This window comes from Drosophila montana, unplaced genomic scaffold, assembly GCF_035044405.1.
Source record: "Drosophila montana isolate Dmon_TW-CO22-7 unplaced genomic scaffold, ASM3504440v1 contig_3029_1, whole genome shotgun sequence".
NCBI lineage: Eukaryota > Metazoa > Arthropoda > Insecta > Diptera > Drosophilidae > Drosophila > Drosophila montana.
Genome location: NW_026997904.1, coordinates 80,247 through 101,482, shown reverse-complemented (window position 1 = coordinate 101,482; position 21,236 = coordinate 80,247). Strand labels below are relative to the sequence as shown.

The 21,236-nt window shown below is 43.3% G+C and overlaps 3 protein-coding genes and 1 long non-coding RNA gene across 5 annotated transcripts in view; 1 reads left to right on the top strand and 3 right to left on the bottom strand.

Moving 5' to 3' along the window:
* Positions 1-171: 171 nt before the first annotated feature.
* CycJ (Cyclin J) lies at positions 172-2,384 on the bottom strand. Its single transcript, XM_064685199.1, has 4 exons — positions 2,200-2,384; positions 1,936-2,122; positions 1,459-1,875; positions 172-824 (listed from the first exon to the last, which is right to left on the bottom strand). Exons 1-4 carry the CDS (start codon positions 2,272-2,274, stop codon positions 391-393), a joined length of 1,113 nt encoding a protein of 370 aa, XP_064541269.1. The 5' UTR covers positions 2,275-2,384; the 3' UTR covers positions 172-390.
* Positions 2,385-2,708: 324 nt separating this feature from the next.
* On the bottom strand, positions 2,709-7,463 carry armi (armitage). The gene is made up of 6 exons (XM_064685198.1): positions 7,333-7,463; positions 6,386-7,015; positions 5,905-6,330; positions 4,170-5,729; positions 3,305-4,108; positions 2,709-3,237 (listed from the first exon to the last, which is right to left on the bottom strand). Exons 2-6 carry the CDS (start codon positions 6,812-6,814, stop codon positions 2,932-2,934), a joined length of 3,525 nt encoding a protein of 1,174 aa, XP_064541268.1. The 5' UTR covers positions 6,815-7,015; positions 7,333-7,463; the 3' UTR covers positions 2,709-2,931.
* A 539-nt stretch (positions 7,464-8,002) lies between these two features.
* eIF5B (eukaryotic translation initiation factor 5B) overlaps positions 8,003-21,236 on the top strand; it is a 39,400-nt gene continuing 26,166 nt past the window's right edge. Inside the window, exons 1-4 of the mRNA XM_064685197.1 lie at positions 8,003-8,404; positions 8,494-9,743; positions 9,803-11,225; positions 11,287-11,419. Of these exons, the coding sequence (XP_064541267.1) occupies positions 8,334-8,404; positions 8,494-9,743; positions 9,803-11,225; positions 11,287-11,419 (2,877 nt within the window). The 5' untranslated portion in view covers positions 8,003-8,333. The remainder of the gene's footprint in view (positions 8,405-8,493; positions 9,744-9,802; positions 11,226-11,286; positions 11,420-21,236) is intronic.
* On the bottom strand, positions 16,663-17,401 carry LOC135430568 (uncharacterized). 2 transcript variants are annotated; one of them, XR_010436649.1, is made up of 2 exons: positions 17,170-17,401; positions 16,663-17,087 (listed from the first exon to the last, which is right to left on the bottom strand). It is a non-coding gene; the product is annotated as an uncharacterized LOC135430568 (long non-coding RNA). The 2 variants fall into 2 exon arrangements; XR_010436648.1 differs by having other exon boundaries at positions 17,174-17,401.

Here is a 21,236-nt window from a genome sequence, read left to right as displayed (position 1 = left end):
TATACCGTGAGTACTTACTTTTTTCTAGTTTCTTTTATTTATATAAATTAAAAATTTAACATTGATCACGAGCTAAACAGACGCCATAAGATAATGGCATCCACCACACTATTTCCACTTCTAAGCAAAATGCCCGATTCCTATACCCTTTAAAAAGTTTAAGGAACAACATTTTAAATGAACTGTTTATTGTACTCTTCGAAGGCACATATATATATATACCTATATATAATTATACATTTCTTTTAGAATCGTGTATAAGCAAAAACATAGAGTCCTTACTTTCAACCGAAACAATAATACTTCATTCATTCAGTTTGCGATTTTAACTAGCAAATTAAAAATTCAATTTTAGACTATTCGAAAGTCTAAGGAGTGTAGTAATAAATGCTAGGTTTGTTCATGCCCTTGGTCCATCTTCAAGCGCTTTGGCTGGAGATCTCCTTTGTCGTTATCGCGACTACGCTTGCCCAATGCCGTTTGTTGTTGTCTGCCGGGCGATTGTAGCTGCACGGTTATAACATTATAGGCCTCCACTTCAACGGAAACAACTTTCATTTGGGGTGTTAGGAGACTCTCCTCAAAGCCAGAATCCGGACTGGGCCAGTTGCTCTCCTGTAGCTGTTGTCCCTTCACAGCGGGCATCGCGTGATAGTAGTGATAAAGTGTAATTACGTCCACACATGGCTCCACCATGTGTTCAGTGTACGACGTAAGCTGCGTTAGGTAGGGCGTCCAGCGCTTGGGCACGCCGCACACCTGTCGCGTTGCCGCAATACAGCTTGCGGCCAGCAGAGAGGGCGGCTCGTTGCAAAATCTGTTGACTGCAATTGACATTTTATTTGGTTAATTTAAATAATACAAAAAACAACTATAGTCGGCAGTGGCCGACTAGGAGATTCCCTGAACCCAGCGCCAATAACTTTCTTCTATACGAACTTTCCTTCTGAGCATTTTATGCAGACTGCGCTTCTTCCCTTTGCCCCACACTATGTATGCGAAATGCATCCTTTTTTAGCTTTGGTGTTTGTTGTTCTAATGAAGTTTCCATGACTGACATGGCATACAAAAGTCGATATATATCAAAGCCCTAGGCTCTAACTTTAAAAATAATGTGGACGGAATGCATGAGCTGTATGTGCTATCAGAGATCCTACATATGAAGTTTTGTGTATCTCGCACTTACAATTTTTGAGTTAAGAAAGTGGGCTCATATAAAATTAAAGAGGGTATGGTATAGAATATAAATTTTAAGTCTAGTTTTTTCTAATTCGCGTTCACGCAGACGGACAAGGCTAGATTCATTGATCCCTCTCGACTTCCTGACCAAGAATTTATAAAATGAATGGGGTCATTGACGTTTCCTTTACCCTGCCTCAACCGTTCACTCAAAAACAATATACCCTGTAAGCAATTCCCATGGGTTCGGGGTATAATAAATTGAAATCGTCAGCTTACTGCTCAGAGTGTAGTCGGATATGCGGAGCAGTAGCTGTGCCAGCGAGGCCAGCATTTGCTCGAAGCAACTGTAACGCGGATAGCTGGCTGCCAGAGCGGGCAGCTCATCCAGTTGTTGGCAGTAGGATGCATAATCGTCGCGTGTCAGGAAACTGCAGGCGAACATCTCCACAAAGCTGGCTGTCGTGGGTCGCATCAGGTTGAACTCAAAGAAGGTGAGAACCTTGCGTTCGACGGCCTTGTACTCGAATGCTGTGTAGCAGTCCTTGATCAGGCGGTTCATTTCGCTGTAGCGCGGCACAAATGCATCCTGGTTCTCGATCTGGGCCGCAATGTGCAAACAGGTCAAGGCAATCAGTTGCAGCTTGTCCGTGCGAATGGTATAGAAATCAAGGAAACGGTCCAGATAATAAATGGCTGCAAATGTATTCAGTTATTTAGATTTATACTTGTATGCTGGAGGAATTTTGGACCTACACAAATGCAAGGCGCAGCGGCTGAGCTTGTAGGTGCGCGTGATTAGCTGGCAAAGCTGCAGGAGCTTCGGTCGGTGATCGATTTGGGTCGACATGAAAAACACTTGACGACGACGCATCTCGGACTCCTTCATTGTCTTGAAAATGTCGATTGCGTAGTCGCTCAACCATTGGGATTTCGACAGGCGCTGCAAAAGGCACAGAGTATAAACCAAAATAAACTTACAGACATACGTATGTATATATAACCTTAGCGCGTGCGTACCTCGAGCTTGGTTCTTTCATGCTCATTTTTCTCGCTGAGCGTGAAGATGTTGCCCTCAAGCGCAGGCTTAGCCATTTTCCTGCGTGTCGTCTATATGTTTCTATTTACATACAAGTTTATTTCGTTTGCTGTGAAACTCATTGCGAACGCGCACACATAACAAGCAGCTCAAAAGAATGGCCGACAATAACGGTTAAAGCACAGTGTGCACACACTGTACCAATAACCGTAAAAGTTGTTAAAAGAAGCGAGAGATGGGCGATTTTTTCCAGCACGAAGTGAACCTGATAATTTTAATATAACATAGTTTATCTCATTTAAATTCTGCAATTACAATATTAAAAATTAATTATTTATGAGTTGCTGCTATTAACAAAAGATACCTTTTCCACCTCGTGAGCCTCGTCTTAGATCAGTCACGATACACAAAATGGTTCACCACTAAACAAAATATTCAAAACAGTTTTCGAGTTATTTGGTTTTTTTTTGATTTTTTTTAAATAACACACTTGTTTTAGTTGTAAATTTGATTCAAAGCTCATTTATTGTATTAAAGGATAATAGCTTACATATGCTAAGTCTATAATGGAATGAGTACATACATAAATGAAAATAAATTCGTCAGGAGAGACAGTTCAGTAATTCAATTTGTTTTTTGCTGTCTTAATGAAGACTTTGGATAAATCTAGCGGAGTCAGGAACTTCGGTTAAGTAAATATGCGGCCAGCGGCCTTAAGGCACCAAGTCGGACACGTCAGATTCGTTGCCGTCGGAATCATCGCCCTGTGCCGTGATCGATGCGGGCATCTCGCAACCAAAGTACGCATTGTTGTTGGCACAGAAGAGGATCAGATGACGCCAGCAATCATCGACGGCGAGCAGCTTGGGATTGCCAAAGATGACCATCAGGCAGCGGGCACGGGAAATAGCCACATTCATGCGCTTGTTGCAGCGCACAAAACCCAAACTTAGGCGAGCATCGGCGCGCAGATTGGACTCCGAGGAGCGAACCGTTGAGATGAGCATGATGTCACGTTCCTAAGACCAAGAAAGGAAGATTCAATTAAAGATAAGTTGGAGCACTTAAATAGAAGCAAGTCCTTACCTGACCCTGAAACTCCTCGACAGAGCCAATCTTGGGCATGGTCAAATCCGCAGCGATAAACATGGTCCGCAGCGTCTTCACCTGTTTCGCATAGGGCGTCAGTATGCCGATTTGTTCGTGGTGCACGTTGCGGCGATACAAGAGTATGGTCAATAGAAAGACCTCGCGAGCCTCGGCGGGATTGTACCAGGATGGCGAATCGAAATCCTGCAAGTTTTCACCCATGATGCCGTGAAAGAAGGTGCCGTGAGTGCGCGGCCTGTCCTGGTGAGCTTCAAAAATCTCCTGCAGCTCGGCTAGAAAGCGCACCTCCCGCGAGTCCTTATCCGAGACCATGGAGATGAGCTCATTGTCATAAAAGAGTTTGCTGTAGACATTCATGATCGAGGGCAGCGCCCGATAGTTGTACAACAGTTTAGTCAGCACACTGGGATTATAGCCAGAGCTCTTGGGAAAGCGTTGCATGTCCCGGCGATACGGCGAAGTCTCCAGCAAGCGCTCCAGATAGGACATGCCCAGGCCCAGCTCGTTCGCATAGCGACTGGTAACAATCGCCTGCAGCTGGTGAGGATCACCGGCGAGCACCACTTGGCTGCGTTTCCGCGCCAAAAGCACAATCGGCACCATCGTCTCTGGTTCCGTGCATTGGCCGGCCTCGTCGATGAGCACGTGGGTAAAGTGTTCAGGTAGAAAGTCCATTTGGATAAAGTTGCCCAGCGTGGTGCAGGTGCTGATAGTGATGCGATGCTTGCCCAGATACTTGGCCTGGCAGCGCAGCTTAAGACCCGATTCGGTGATAATCATCTAAACCAAAATATGTTAATTTCCTTTGCAATTGGAATTGGGATAATTAAAGCAAACTCACGCTGTCATGGTCGGAATCGACGGTGCCAATGTCGACGGTGGCACAGTAGCTCGCCAGCTCCGGTGGCACAAGATCCTTCTCCACCTGGTTTTGCGAAACGAGACGTATAAATTCGCCATGGTTGAGCGCTTTGCTAGCAATGATCCGCTTGGTAATCAGATCTGCAGAACTATTCGATGGCGTGCCCACCAGGAGGCGAGAGCCTGGCACATGGCGCACCAACTGCAGAATGGTCTCCACCAGAGTCACAGTTTTGCCGGTGCCCGGCGGCCCAAAGATCACGTACGGCATATTCTCCGTTTCGCCGCGCAGCACGTTGTAAACGGCACGCTTTTGGATGCAGTTCAGGCCCTCGTTGAACCAGCTCAGCTTGTCGTCATACAGATACATGTTGTCCTCCTTGAACTCGACCTCCAACTGAACATGATCGCGCTTGGCCACCTTGCTGGGAAATAGAAAATTCTCGCCCATATGGCCGCCAATGCGCGACGTGGCATGGTGCTGTTTGCGGAAGGCAAATCTCGAGAAGTGGAACTCCAGGCGATAATCCTCGCCATTGTATTTCTGCTGAAAGTTGGCATTGAACTTGAGATGGACACGATTGAAGAACACCTTGTGGACGACGCCCTGAAACAGTTTGTTCTCCTTGCTGTCCGGCTCCACCCACGGATTGATGGCGTTCACAGTATCGCCGAGCACCAACGAGGGACGACGCTCGGCGAGATTCTCAATTTGCAGCGAGAGGTATTCGCCCTCGCGATTAAAGTGTGCACGCTCCCGATCGTAATTGCGAAAGTTGACATTGTAATCAATCTCCTCCAGATGCAGCATGGTCGCGAAGCGCTGCACATAGTTGCTGATGGCGAAGCTCTCGTTGAGGAATGGATACTGAACGCCCAACAGCTCGCGTACATCGGACATGCTCTCAGTTTTCAGCACAATATTGCATAGCTTTTCGGGCACATCGTAGTTGGACAGGTGCACGGGCACAAAGCGACGTTTGGTGGCAATCGATTCACCCGGCACCAATGGGCTCTTATTCGAGTAGACCTGATAGGCATAGTGGCGAGAGCGCTGGCGCGCAGTGCGTCCACTGACCATCAGCTGCTCGGATGCAATCAGACGGCGTTTCGCCTCCAAGGCATCCTCCTCCGTTGTGCATACAACGACGGTCAGAAAGCGCGCCACCTTGAACGTGTCAAAGTGGAGCGTGAAGTACTCCTTCGATTCGCCAATAAACCGGGTGTGCACCTCAAAGATCAACGATATATGGCCACCCATCTCGATGCTTCTCGAGCTGACCGGCTCCACGACACTGATCTGTGCATCCGAGGCATTCGGTATATCAATGTGGACAAGCTCAAATGTCCGCTTGCCCACATTTCTCACCTTTAAGGTGACGTGGTGCTTCTTCCACTGCTCGGTGAACACAAAGCGATCCTCGCCCTCGATGGAAACGGCACGCTTAGTGCCTGTCGACGCATTCAGCGGATTGTTTTTTATTTGGCCAAAGTTCTTTTCCAGCACAGACAACTTGATGGCGCGACGCGAGAATTTCGACTGTGGGTATGCAAAAATATATAAATATCAGCTAGATGAATCGTTAGAATAGTCTGTTTATATATTTATATATATTTCCGAGGGATTTGGATATGTCTTCTTCTATTCGCTACATAGACATCCCTCCTCCACGAGGGCATATATAAGTATAATATATAATGCTTAGTTTCCTTACGTGTTTGCACTCGATGAGATCGACCTTCACAATATCGCCCAGATGCAATTGAATGCCTTTGGGCACATCTTCCTTGAGCACATAGGCATTGGTGAGCTCAGCAAACTCCTCGAAGACACGCTCGACGGTGCACTTCTGGTCTGGTTCGATGCGTGTCGGAAAGATCTTCTTCACGCCCAGTATTTCGCCCTGTTTGTCCACATAGCCGTCATCCAGCTGAACATTGCATATGAGCGTGATCTCGTCACCCGTTTTGGGTATAAAGTTCGACTCAATGTTGTCCAGGTCCACATTCAGCTCGCCATAGTCCGTGTCCACCACGATCGCCGTGGGCAGACGCTGCGTGATGTTGCCCAGAATGTTGCGTAGCTGCGTTTTAAAATAGACGGGCTGGACGAGCTTCAGGGATTCCAGCACCTCCGCCACCTAGAAATGAATTATCATTGGCATTGGCTGAGATATTGGCTGAGTTAAGGATTACCTTGTTGTCTGTTGTTTCCTCCCACGACTGATCAATGATTTTTTGTATCTTGATCACCTTGCTGACGCCATCCTCCTGCTGATACGTCAAATACTCGATCACAGAGCCAACGGTTAGCTCATGGAACAGCTGCCCTGCGGCCTGTCTCTTAAAGGCTATGGACTTATCAATAATGCCATTCTGTTCAGTTAAAAATGTGATAACACCCTTGCGCGCGGAGCAGGAAGTGCCGATTAGTTTGTTATTTTCGGTGCCCGCAGCGGAGTCCAGCATTTGCAGACTGTTTGGGGAACTGTTGCCATTGTTGTAATCTTTGCTATCATTGCTTGGCTCTTGGTCCAGGAAACTGTTCTCGATTTGCAGCAGATCGCGTTTGTGGTCGCGCTCCTTCTCGTTGCCCTGGAAGATTTTGCTCCAGAACGACAACATCTTGCCGCGTGGGTGTACTTATTGCTGCGGCTTCTTCTCGAGGCTCTCGTACATCCAGTCCGTCTCGCTGATGTAGTTCAGCTCGCTGCGCAGATGCTGCAGCCGGCTCAAGTGGCTGTCGTTAGTTTCCTCTTTGAAGCCGCTTTCGCTGGTTATCAGCGATATTACTTTGCTTGTCGACTGGCTATCGAGTTTCTTGATCTGAAGTGAAAGGGAAGAGGGGGGGGGGGCAGTCATGAAATACTTATACGTATATATACACAACTAAGGGCGCGGGCATCGAGTTTCAACAGACCTCAGCACTATTTCCGCTGCTCTCTGAAATACTGGGTGTATTGTTGCTGTCGTTGATGCCTGTTGCTTCGCCGGACATAATCGACATGGTCCTACGAGACCGCCAAAAAAAACGCTGACGCTGCGTAAAACGAAGGCGCGTAATTGGAATTTGCCTAGTGCCATATATAATTGACTTAATATTGTTGAAAAATGCAAGCAAACGCAATATCTAATGAAGTTACCTAAATTCAAGCTAAAATATGCGTAAATTTGACGCTTTTCTTTTGCGTCTGTCAAATGAAAATCCAATTCGGCGTCCGCACAACTTTGAAGTTTGATTTGAGACTGAATGAATGCCGCATACATAACCTTAAACCTAACTCGGCTTGTGAAACATCTGTTTTAGACGTTGTAACTTAACACTTTGCTGTAAAGTTATTAACAGCAAGCAAATACTTTTTGGCCGTTAAGTATGTTTTGAACATAAAATAGTGAATTGTATAATTCAAAAGAATGGCAAATTATATAAATAAATGAAAAAATGAGCTAAATGTACAAGCAAAACGCTAAATATCGTATAAGCCTTAAGCTAACAGGTGCTAACTTTACCAAACAATCGGTTGACAGTGCCATTTGAGCACCTCAGCTTTAACACATTCCACAACACACTTTAGTCACAATAGCAATAGTGTGGCCCATCGATAATTGCAAAACATTGTTACAAACTATCGATTAGTCAAATATGTATACAAGGTATTCCCTGCATTAATTTTTTAAGTTAGTTAGTGATGGTTAAATTATTTGTTTAATCAAATGAGCACATGAGATAAGGACAATTGCCTAAATTGAAACTTTTTGTAAAAGAGATTATCGAAATCAAAAGAATATACGAACTATCGATAGTGCAATCGTTGTTTGGCACATCACTAGCACAGGTGCATCGTATTCGCTAACCGAATCGGCGTGCAAAGAAAATTTACAATTTTTTTGGCAACTTGAAACGCCAAATAGCTTCAAAAAAGTAAGTTGTGAATTTGACGCTTAACATAGGAGCCATCGTGCCGCCAGTAAGAGTAGATCAGACAGCAGCAGCAGCAGCAACGAGCCCAGCAGCTACAGCTGTAAAACCAGGAACCGAGACCCGTCGTTGCCTGTCCGTCGCGTGTACATTTTCAGCAGTGAATTCATTTCGGCGTTTCGTGGGTGTTCCGAGAAGAAGCGTGTTGAGACTGCGCCAGGAAAGATGGTTAAAGCTAAAAAGGGCAAGAAAGAGATACTGACCACCGCTGAGGGTGGTTCATCGGCGGACGAAATGTGAGTACTCTTTTTGTTGTTTGTTGTTTGTGGTGCCACGATGGCATGTTGGCAACTTTCTGCTAAACTACGTTTACTTTCCGAAACAGGGAAACCAATACTGTCATAGACTCGGACAACGACCAGGTCAGCACCAACAACAAGAAGAATCAGCAGAAGGGCAAAAAGAAGAACAAGAAAAATGCCAATGCTTCAGATGATGGCAGCGACGACAATGCGCCAATTGAGACCATAACAAAGGCCGTCAAGAAGTTGAATGTGAAGGGCAAGGGCAAGGGCAAGGCTAAGAATGTGGACGATGACTCCGATGAGGAGCCAAGCCAAAAGCCTTCCAAGAAGTCCGCTTTCAATTTGCTGGTGGACGACGATGACGATGACGATGAGGAGAATGATGCGCCGGAAGCACAAATCTCATCCGAGGAGGAGGAAGCGGTGGTTGTAAAGCAACAAAAAAAGAACGAGAAGAAGGGCAAAAAGGCCAAGCGCAAGGGTAAGGAAGATGACGACGAAGATTTGGACAAAATGCTGGCAGAATTGCAGGCGGAATATGCTGGCGAGGCGCCAGCTGCCACCATTGAAGCCGAGCAGGTGGCCGATGAGCTTGCCAAGAAGCCAAAGAAGGGCAAAAAGGCACCTTCAGCGACTGCCGAAGAAGTCGGTGCCGACGACCTTGATGAGAATGACAATGAAGATGATGATGTTGGCGGACTGAAAACGGCAGCTCAGAAGAAAAAGGAGAAGAAGGAGCGACAGAAACGAGAGGCTGCGATGGCCAAGCAGCGCGCAGCTCTCGAGCCCAAGCAGAAGCCTGCGCCAGCTCCAGCTCCAGCCCCAGCGCCGGAACCAGAGCCAGAACCTGAAGCAGCGCCCGCGAATGAGACAAAGCCAGATGCCGATGCAGAAGATGCCGATGATGGCGGCAAGGCGGGCAAGAATAAGAAAAAGGGCAAGAAGGATAAAAAAGCTGAGGCCGACGAGGAGAAGGAGAAAAAGGATAACAAAAAGAAGGGCATGTCCGCAGCAATGGTGGCCGCCATGCAGGAGCAGCTCAAGAAGCGCAAGGAGGAGGAGGAACGTCAGCAAAAGCTGGAAGAGGAACGCATGCGCCTAGAGGATGAACGCGAAGAGGCGCGTCTGGAGGCGGTGCGCATAGAAGCCGAGCGCAAAGAGAAGAAGAAACAAAAGGAGGCCGAACGCAAGGCGCGCCTCAAGGCCGAGGGCAAACTGCTAACCAAGAAGCAAAAGGAGGATCGTGCTCGTGCCCAGGCGCTTTTGGATTCACTGAAGGCGCAGGGCCTGGAAATACCCGATCCCAACGACAGGCGTGGGACCAGGCCAGGTGAGTTGGTATGCGTAGCTTTATGTAGCTGGTATTAATTTATATTAAATGCTTGACAGGCACACGCATACGTCCCAACAAGAAGAAGGGTCCCAAGGGTGACGCCACCGAGGAGGAGGCCAAGGATGACGCACAAAAAGCGGCCGAAGCAGCCGCAGCTGCTGCTGCAGCCGAACAAAAGGCCAAGGAAGAGGCTGTTAAGGAGAGTTGGGATGCGACTGACAGCGAAGCTGAAGCCGAGGAGGAATCCTCTCAAGCAACCACCACAACCACCAACAATGGCAAAACTGGTGCCCAGGATGAAGCTGAATCCGATGACGACGATGGCGATACCGACGATGACAGCGATGAGTCCGAGGAGGAGAGCGAAGCGTCCGAAAAGGAGGACACAACACAGGCCAATGATCCCGAATCGCGTCGCCTGCGTGCAGAGGCGCGCATCATCAAACGGCAATCGGAGGCGGAGAAGAAACGCACCACGGATGAGCTGCGCGCCGGCGTCGTTTGTGTGCTCGGCCATGTGGACACGGGCAAAACGAAAATCTTGGACAAGCTGCGACGCACAAATGTCCAGGACTCGGAGGCGGGCGGCATTACGCAACAGATTGGCGCCACCAACGTTCCCATCGATGCCATCAAGGAACAAACGAAATATGTGAAAAATGTCGCCAGCTTTGAGCATCGTCTGCCCGGATTGCTCATCATTGATACGCCCGGCCACGAATCGTTCAGTAATCTGCGCAATCGCGGCTCGTCTCTCTGTGATATTGCCATTCTGGTTGTGGACATTATGCACGGCCTGGAGCCGCAGACCCTTGAGTCCATACAGCTGCTCAAGAAGAAGAAATGCCCCTTCATTGTGGCCCTCAACAAGATCGATCGCCTCTATGACTGGCAGGTGCTCGCCCGCCGCGACGTACGCGACGTGATCAAGGAGCAGCAGACGAACACACAGCTGGAGTTCCAGCAGCGCACCAAGGAAGTGATTCTACAGTTTGCCGAACAGGGTCTGAACGCAGCGCTCTTCTACGAGAACACAGATCCCAAGACCTATATCTCGCTGGTGCCCACCAGCGCCATCACGGGCGAGGGCATGGGCAACCTCTTGTTCATGATAACCGACTTTTGCCAAAATATGCTGACCAAGCGGCTCATGTACTCCGAGGAGCTGCAGGCCACCGTTCTGGAAGTGAAGGCCATACCCGGCCTGGGCACCACCATCGATGCCATACTCATCAATGGCAGGCTGCGCGAGGGCCAGACCATGATCTTGGCCGGCACAGACGGGCCCATAACCACGCAGATTCGTTCGCTCCTGATGCCACAGCCGATGAAGGAGCTGCGCGTTAAGAACGCCTATGTCGAGTACAAGGAGGTGAAGGCAGCTCAGGGCGTTAAGATCGCCGCCAAGGATCTGGAGAAGGCCATTGCCGGCATCAATCTGCTCATTGCGCACAAACCCGACGAGGTCGAGATATGCAAGTTAGTCTGAACTGCACAAATTTCCCTTCTATATCCTAATCCCATTTATTGTCAATTCCAGAGAGGAAGTTGCTCGCGAACTGAAGAGCGCGCTTAGCCACATCAAATTGGCTCCAAGCGGCGTCTACGTCCAGGCCTCAACATTGGGCTCCTTGGAAGCTCTGCTCGAATTTCTACGCACTTCAAAGATTCCGGTAAGTGAGAAATTAAGCTGAGAATTAATTTAAACAAATATAAAACCGACTCGAGAGCATGAGAAACAGATGCAGTTCCTCATATAATCGATTTGGGGCTTGACACAGAAAATTTTATAGCTAGCAAAACATTTAGATAAGTTATTTCTTTGTCGATAAGAGGGTGAGAGAAGTCGAAGAAGAATTATGAACCTATTTTAAATAGCACAACACAGTGAAATCCTTGATATACATAACACAATGAAGTCCTTGAACACTAAGTCCTATATAGACATTGGTCAAAATTTCCCACCCCCATAACTCGGTCAAATCTCATCAGATTTTCACGAGGCTTGGATTTTTGTAACTTTTTGGGCCTCTAGATCAATTTGGCATCAAAATCTGAGAACATTATTTTCGGTCGAAACGGTACCCTCAAATATCCTATATAGACATAGGTTAAAATTTCCCACCCCCATAACTCGGTGAAATCTCATCAGATTTTCACGAGGTTTGGATTTTTGTCCCTGTTTTGGCCTCTAGATCAATTTGGCATCTAAATCTGGGAACATTATTTACGGTCGAAATTCATGTAAAAATGGTACTCTCAAATATCCTATATAGACATAGGTCAAAATTTCCCACCCCCATAACTCGGTCAAATCTCATCAGATTTCTACGAGGTTTGGATTTTTGTCCATGGTTTGGCCTCTAGATCAATATTGCATCTAAATCTGAGAACATTATTTTCGGTCGAAATTCATGTAAAAATGGCACCCTCAAATTTCCTATATAGACATAGGTTAAAATTTCCCACCCCCATAACTCGGTGAAATCTCATCAGATTTCTACGAGGTTTGGATTTTTGTCCCTGTTTTGGCCACTAGATCAATTTGGCATCAAAATCTGAGAACATTATTTTCGGTCGAAGTTCATGTAAAAACGGTACCCTCAAATATCCTATATAGACATAGGTCAAAATTTCCCAGCCCCATAACTCGGTCAAATCTCATAAGATTTTCACGAGGCTTGGCTTTTTATCCATGGTTTGACATCTAGATCAATCTGGCATCTAAATCTGGATACATGATTCTTGATCAATATTCATGTGTAAATGGTACCATCAAATATCCTATACAGACATAGGTCACAATTTCCCTCCCCCATAACTCGGTCAAAAATCAACCGATTTTCATAAGCTTTTGCTTTTTGTTCATGGTTTAACCTCTATATCAATTTGGCATCTAAATCTGGAAACATGATGCTTGGTCAAAATCCAAATTAAAGAAAAAGAATCCAATTAAAAGAAATGATGCATAATTGGGATACCTTCCCATCCTTTAAATCAAGGAAGTTGAGGCAATTAAATAGATTATACTGAATATACATTCTATATCTATATCCTATATACCTAAATCTTCCAACCCATAAAAAATCGCTCTAAATTGAATATAATATAAATGGGTAGAATCTGAAAAAGACTGCCAAATAAAGCTCTCGCTCTCTAGTTTATCTACATCTTCATCTTAAATATATTTTCTCTATAATTTCCAAAAAAAAAGTCCTACCTTATAAAAATGCGTACAAACCCAGTTTATATAGAACTTGGTCGAGCAACAAATTGGTAACATTAAAAACAAAAATAGAGAAAAACTGTTTTACGCATCGCTTTTTCGATTTATTTTCAAAACTGAATTTAGTGAAATATGGCAAAAAAAGTTGTAAATTGTCGGACAAAAAGTATTTTTGGAAAATTATGAGTGCCTGAGGCGGCGACGGCGGCGGCGGCGGCGTCTGCCTAAGCCTCGGAGCTCAGTTGCCAGTTGCCAGTCGCCACCTGCGTTTCCGTCTCCCTCTGGCGTCCGTCTTCCTCTGGCGTCCGTCTTCCTCTGGCGTCCGTCTCCCTCTGGCGTCCGTCTCCCTCTGGCGTCCGTCTCCTTCTGGCGTCCTCGCAGCCAGCGCGGCAGACAGCGACGAGCACGTCGCGCAACGGCGTAAACATAAAATGTATTTTTATAAATGCGGTGCAAATAGTTGCAACAACAACAACAACAACAACAAATAACAACAACTACAATCCCGGCCACGTCGAATGATTCATGCCACAAGCAGCCAGGCGACGGGCGCGTAGCCAACAACACGCACTGCCCCAACCCAACCCAACCCAAGCGGACAACCGATCTCTGGCAGGTCTGCCCCCCAATCGCGAAAAGATTGAACACCAACTAAAAATACGCTGCGCTCTATATAGATATACGCCAGCCAAATACACTATGAAACGCACATATATATAATATATATAATTATATATGTATGCATATCTGCCGAGTATATGTACCTGAACGGATATGCCAACTCGTATTGCAATTCGCAAATCATTTCGCTTCATTACAAATATATATTTATATGTTTTGCGCTTTTATTTCAATTTATTTGTTTTAAACGCATTTCATGAATGAATTTTCAGCATTTGCCATTTGATGCCATCTAAAAAATATAATCCTATATATATGTATATATTTATATATAAACAATGTCGTTTCATAGTTCTTTCGGATTCGAATTTAATGCCAAGCAGCGGAAATGCAAAGCGGAAGTTGACAACAATAAACAACATTTTAAGTACACATATGTATTTATTGTATTTGTTATTGTTATATGAAAAAGCACAGATATTAGTACGCTTTCGAAACTCTAGAATTATTTCTCTCACAAAATATTACACCATAATATACCCTAGTATTCCATTTCTCACTCCAAACTTCGCAGATATTATAATTCTTTGGCAGTGCTAGAAAGGTTCCCATTTACTTAAATGCTCTATAATATAGTCCTATATTATACTGAACTATACTCTATAATATTATACTATGTTTACTGAACTATACTCTATAATATTATACTATGTTATAATATAATACTCTATAATATTATACTATATTATACAGTACTATACCCTACTATTCCAATTCTTACTCCAAACTTCGGAGATATTATAATTCTTTCGCAATACTAGAATTATTTGTGGCTCGAAAGGGTTCCCATTTACTTAAATGCTCTTTAATATAGTACTATACTATATTCTATAATAATGTATAAGATTATACTATATCATTCTATATTATACTGGACTATACTCTATAATACTCTATAATATGATACTATACTCTTTATACTCTATATTATACTGTACTATACTCTATAATACTCCATAATATTATTATATTATATTATACTCTTCTCTACCATTCCCTTTCTCACTCCAAATACCAGAGTTAGTAGAAAAAGAAAACAATTACTTTGCGAAATTCAAGCGAATCGCATTTCTATAGAATTTCAAATGTTACACATAAATATTTGATTTGGATTTAACTGAAACTCGTTTTGCCCCCGGGCCAGCTCAATTAGCTAACCTCATTAAGAGCAGCCCACATTTGGTAGGCTTTCCCACAGTCATCTCATCATTTTCATCATTTATGCAGGCGGCCTGGCCTGCCTGCAAACACTTTTCCCAAGCCAAAAGGCAACAATCAAATCGAGACGCCAACGCAACACACACACACACAGAGACAACTATGCAAATTGGCCAAGACTGACTTACATAATGCTCGTCAGAGGCGTGCAACAGTTGACAACTGTTGTGGCAAATAACTGGAACGTGGTGGCATCTGATTTATTGTGAACTCATCCAAAACAATCTATTCAATGTAAATCACTCGCTTCTAAAATTGAGCAGCCTATGATAGAATAAAATAGAATAGAATATAACAGAGTGGAACGAGCAAGAGTGCTCTAGTTGGCAGTGCGCGACTAGGTGATACCCTCTACCTAACACTCAAACTTCCGTCTATACATAGACATAAAAAAGCACACATATACATACACACACACTCGCACATATACACACACAAGCACGCCGTAAGCTAAGCTGCGGTTATGCTTATCTTCTCTTGGGAAATGCATTCTTGATCAACTCGGGTATTTGTTGTCCGATCATTATTAAATTTTGAGAGCTTACAAATTGCATACGTAAGTGCTCGCATTCTAAGGCCCAACGCAGTATCTCTAAAAATGAGCTTATTTTTTCAGTTTTATCAAAACGGCGGGTAGTAATGCAAAATGTTGTATGTTTAAGGTATGTGAATACTCTACGAGAATCTAACTGTAATATTTGGTGTCTCTAGTAATATAAGCTCCAAAATATGATCGGAAATCTAATCTGAAAATCGATATTTATCGATTTCTTGGTAACAGAGCTGAGCAAAAGATGATTAATGCGGGCAATAGGATAACGTAGGCTCAAAATTTCAAGTTTCTCTCATAGCTCTCATAGTCTCACACAGACGGACGGAAGGACAGACAGACGAATAGGGCTAGATCGCCTCGGCTTAAGAATATATGTACATACTTCTTGGGGTTAGAGAAGCCACCTTCTGCCTGTTACAGAACTTTTGCACAAAGCCATTATATCATCTCTTTTTGAGATTCGAATAGAAAGGAATCAGAGCAAGCAGCATTAACTGTTAGTTTTCGCTAGTTATTCGTTATAGGGTAACTGCTAGTCTGGCATACTTACATAGAGTCTTCCATATGGCTTTGTTCGGTTTTCACATTTGAAACGCAAAATTTGTCGCCGTCAACTTTTTTGCGGTTGTTTCAAAAATCAATTATGGCAAACTCTCGGCCTGACTGAAGGACTGACAGACCGACGGAGTGACAGACTGACGGAGTGACAAACTGACAGACGCCGCTTGATTGCCATCCATTCATTCATGACTTGCGAGCGGGTTATGTGGGCAGCGGCCGGCCGGCTATGTAACAAGTTCCGCCTTCGTTTAAGCCAAATTTAGTAACTAACTAGCGCCAACGCACATACCAAACCGACCATGCGGTTGCTTGTCAACTATTTAATTGCGTTTGCAGTGGGCATATTAGTTTTGTTGCCGATTATGTAACATGCTGAAAGTTACACAATTATAAAAAAAAAAACCTACCTAAATAAACCTAGCTCTATAAAGTTCTTCTGTTCAAAACTCAGCTTTTTTTTCAAGAGTATCTCCTCTGTTCTCCCGCTCTGGACTAGAGTATCTCGTCTGTGGTATTTATATCAATATATGGAACTAAGTATATATGTATGTTGTTTGTATACATGTGCTTGTGTATTTTCATTGAGCTCGAGTAATTATTCGAAGCACCCACGCTGTGAAATACGAACAGGGATTCCAATTTATATTGGCTCTGACCAAACTGACCGGAAATTGTCATTTAAGTGTCTTGTTGTTTTATTGTTGTTGGCAGACAACAAAAACAATATAAATAAAAATAAAAAACGCTTTCCATTGATTTCAGACACATTGCCATTCGCGTTAAAAAGGCGTATGTGTTTAATTTACGGCACATCCTCAACAGAACGAGCTAAAAACCATCAACTCTTCAAATTGATATAAAAACGATAGCTATTGCAGTTGTGCAAGAGAGTAAATGCTGCTCTCTTCTTGTTAAAATGTGGCTTCAATTGTCCATTCAGTTTCTGTCTCTCTCTCTTTCTGTCTGGCTGGAGCCGCTGCCTCATTCATCATTTCATTGAGCGCATTTCATTAATTCACAATATGGCAACAACAACAACAACAGCATCGACGACAATAACCAGCTCGGCAACTGTCTCCAAAAAAAATTAAACACGCTTCTCCTAAAAAAAATAAAATAAAGAGCAACAAGCGGCAGACAGGCAATAAATTGTATGGAAACAAATCAATTACACATACACATACATACATTTACATTACTCTCTTGCTCTGGCGCTCTCAGCTGCTGGCATCTGCGCTCTTTTTAATTGCAGCCCCCACGATGCTGCGGCATTCAGTTATTATTGGCTGCTGTTATTGTTTTTATTTCTGTTGTTTCATTCATTTTGGCAGACGGCTTGCTTGTTTGTACAATGTGTAGAGTCTCTTTCCGTCTCTTTCTTTCACGCAAACACACACGCACATCTGCTCTCGTACAATAATTCATTTTATTGATCAAATAAACATTTGCTATACATTTCTATAAATTAAACACGACGCGGCAGGGCGTAACGGCAGCATCAGCAGCGGCAGCAGCAGCAGCAGATCAATGCCGCGCTTTCTATTCATAAAAATTAATTGCACTTGTTGCTGTCTGCCTGGCCGACTGTCTGCCAGCTTGCCTGCTATCTTTATCTGCAGGCCATGTGTTTAGCGGGGGCGTGCGTCACACGCACACACACACATGCCGAAGATTAACATAATTCACTTATAAAACCAATACGCACAATATTTATACCAATAACAATAATTCATTAGCAGCCCCTCAATTTAAATGATTGGCGAATTTCACACCAAAGGCCATTAAAGAATCGCATTCCGAAATATGAAAACCGCTTGAAAACAACATTAAATACAATACGATTAAATATAATGTGTGTTTCTATGTGTGTGTATGTGTGTGTTTGATTATGTGTGTTTATACAGAGCAGATCATTGCAAACGCTTGAAATCTCTTCTCATATTTTTATAGCTTAATTTCCCTCTTCCTCTGGATCTCTTTTAAGTTTTCACTTTAACTCTCTCTTTTTCTAGCATATTAAACTCTCCACCAATTGCATATATACATATATGAATGCATGTATTTGTGAATATGTAGTAGTGGGTGATCTCCACAAGCTACTACTCTTTTCAGCCTTTTCTTGGGGGCGTGAATACAAAATATCATCTCCTGCATGAAAATTTGAATTTAGAAAAATATCATGTTGGATTTTTAGTCTTAGTTTTCATGAATCAAAAGAATTTCTCTTTAAATGCTTTTTTTAAAGGGAAGTAGTTTAAAGTACAGCTAGCTACCAGGTCTTTTATGAACCGGGTAGCAGTAACAGTGGGTGCTCCTTCAATTAACCTCTCTGCATGCATATTGCAGTTTGGGCAGCCGCATTTCCATTACGCCACAGACTTGGCGCTGATTTATGGTGCGCAGTGTATATGGTTGCATATTTTTTTATGAGACGCAGTCGGAAAACCAAAAAAAAAAAAATGAAAAAGAAAACAGAAGAGAAGACAGTCAACATGGAATAACCACAGACATGGAGAGTTTCTGCTGCCGCAGTGGCAACGTCTGCGTTTGCTGTTGCAAGCACCGTTATGCAATTGGCCTGCAATCTCTGCTGTTGTTGGCAACTGCGGCTTCATTAACATTTGCCTCTCGTTGTCGTTAACGGCCAAATATAGCGTACTCGACGTCGACGTCGTCGTCGCTAGCCAACCTGAGATGTGGCTGCCATTCATAAAAAACTCTGTTTGCTTATTCACCTCTTTTTCGTGTGTGTCTGCTGGTATTGGTATTGGAATGTGTGTGTGTGTGTGTGTACCACCACATAGGCAACACCCGCAACAACGCAGTTAGTTGTTTTCATTCATGCCAAACAATTTTTGTTGCCTTTTTTTTCTTTCTGTTACTTTTTTCTTCTTTTATGAATGAAAATATACGTAACAAGCAACTCGGGAGTCTGTTAGTTCGTCCGTGACGGTTTTTTCTTTCATGAATGAAAAATTGCACAGAAATAACCAACGCACACAGCAATGGAAAGCAAGAAAACAAAATAGATATCTTTGACGTGCGAAAGCACCCAATACACTAGCAGACCCACATATACACTGCAGTAATATGATAGGGTCTGAAAGTCAGTCTTATAATAGAATTAATGGAGCTGCTGTGTTTATTTATAGTTAACGTTCGCAGAATCACAGTTACAGCTGCGTGGGGTTATATAATGCAGGCAGATACATAACCGCTAGGAAAAACTATTATGCGAAAGCGGCAAAGGGCGAAATCAAATGAAAGATGGGAGGTTGAGGTTACACGAGAAAAACTTGAGCAAAGGCATCTAAATTGGTTATGGTTATAATTATATATATAGGTATATCTATATTTATGCCTATTTATAGATACATACATATATATCTTGTAATGGAGACAATATTTGTATGTATGTTGAAAGGTCTTTATTTAAACGTTAATAGATAGATATACCTATAAATATAGCTGTAACCTAAGTCAATATCCACATTTATAACTGTATTCAATTTTGAAACGTCAATCAATCAATCGGCTTTGTTATACATGCATAAGTATACATAAGTATATTATGCCTGCAATACGATTTCTTACTTAACTTTAGAAGTAATTAAATCATGCATCGGAACTGACAAATTGCAAATTGCTTGACAAATTTAAAGTACTCTCTGCATAGGGTATATAAGTGAAAACGCATGCAACTGGCGAGTGGCTGCTGTTGAGTAAGTTTCGTTTAATACAGGTATTTGGGCTGTAATTGTAACTACGCAGCCATCAACATGTTGTTGTTGTTTTTGTTGTTGTTGTTGCTGCCGATGTTGCTACTTTTGCGGTTGCTTTTGCCTTAATTGTTAGTCGCTATGCTGCTGCGGGCGTCGACGTCATTGAATACTCTATCTAGTAGAGGCTACGTACATACATACTACATACCTACGCTGATAGGGTTGTGTAGGTAATTTGATTCCCCTATGCATTTTAATTAAAAGTCAACAACACTCGCACACGCTCACGCACACACTCACACACATACACTCGCAGTCATGGCGAGTTTCGCAAGCCGAGGCACTCTGCCATGCTTAGCGCGAAGCGTTGCCAACAATTTGTAATCGAGACGTACTTGCATGCAAATATGCGATTGCATTGGCAACGCGCATCGCCCACTACAAAATGCAAAGTCAGGAGAATATAAAAAGTCACCACGAAAAAGAAGAAGAAGTAGAACAAGCAGTAGCAGTAGCAGAAGCCAGCTGAAACAATGAATTGATTAGCCCTTTCGCAATTCTAATAATTGCTGTTTCTCATTACAACAACTTTGTAGAGCTGGTCGAAGAGTAAAAGTTAAGAAGAACAACAACAATGTCAAGAAATGGTGCACAAAACGAATGAAAATTGTAGTCCATTGTGCAAAGGCAAACAACTAAATTAGCTGTCTCGCTCTAGCTCTAACACACGCGCTCTCCACCACCTCCCTCTCAACCCTCTCACTGGATCCCGCTCTCTCTCTCTCTCTCTCTCTCTCTCTCTCTCTCTCTCGGTCTCGCGCTGGCTAGCCCACTTTCTTACTCCATGGCGCGTTCGCTGAATTTAATGAATGAATTTTATTTTGTGCGCTTTTTCTCATGTTTTGCGGCACATGTACTATATATCTACATATAGGCTATAAAAGAATGAAAGGAAGGAAGTGAGCGAAGAAGCAGACAATGCCAACGTTTTCATTAATGCGACGTAGCCGCTGCCAAGAACACAAAAAACCAACAACAAGAGCGTCAATATAAAAACAAGAAAAAGAAAAAACAAAACTTAATTGTCGGTTTGTCGAAGACCAAATACCCTAGGAAAGAATTCAATTAAGATTTGGCAATAGCGGCTGTGTAGAACAAGAGAGAAGCGCTGTAAGATGAGTGCATAAACTTTTAGATCATATCATAGATAGATATTTGAGAATCAAATCCACAACTATTTCATATTTGTTAAACAATTTATTTCAAGGCGTTACACATTTAATGCTTAAGTAAAAATACCGCCTGAAAGGGTATACAAAACAAATGAATGAGTGAACAAACGAGCGAGTGAATGAGTAAATGAATGAATGAGTAAATGTACGTATAAATGAAAACAAAAACAAAACAACAACAACAACGGAAGTAATTCTTCCTGCATCGCACAGAGACATACACACATACAAGCATACACACAGACACACACACATACTGGCAGCTTGAAGAGCTTATTGCTTAATTTTCATTCATAA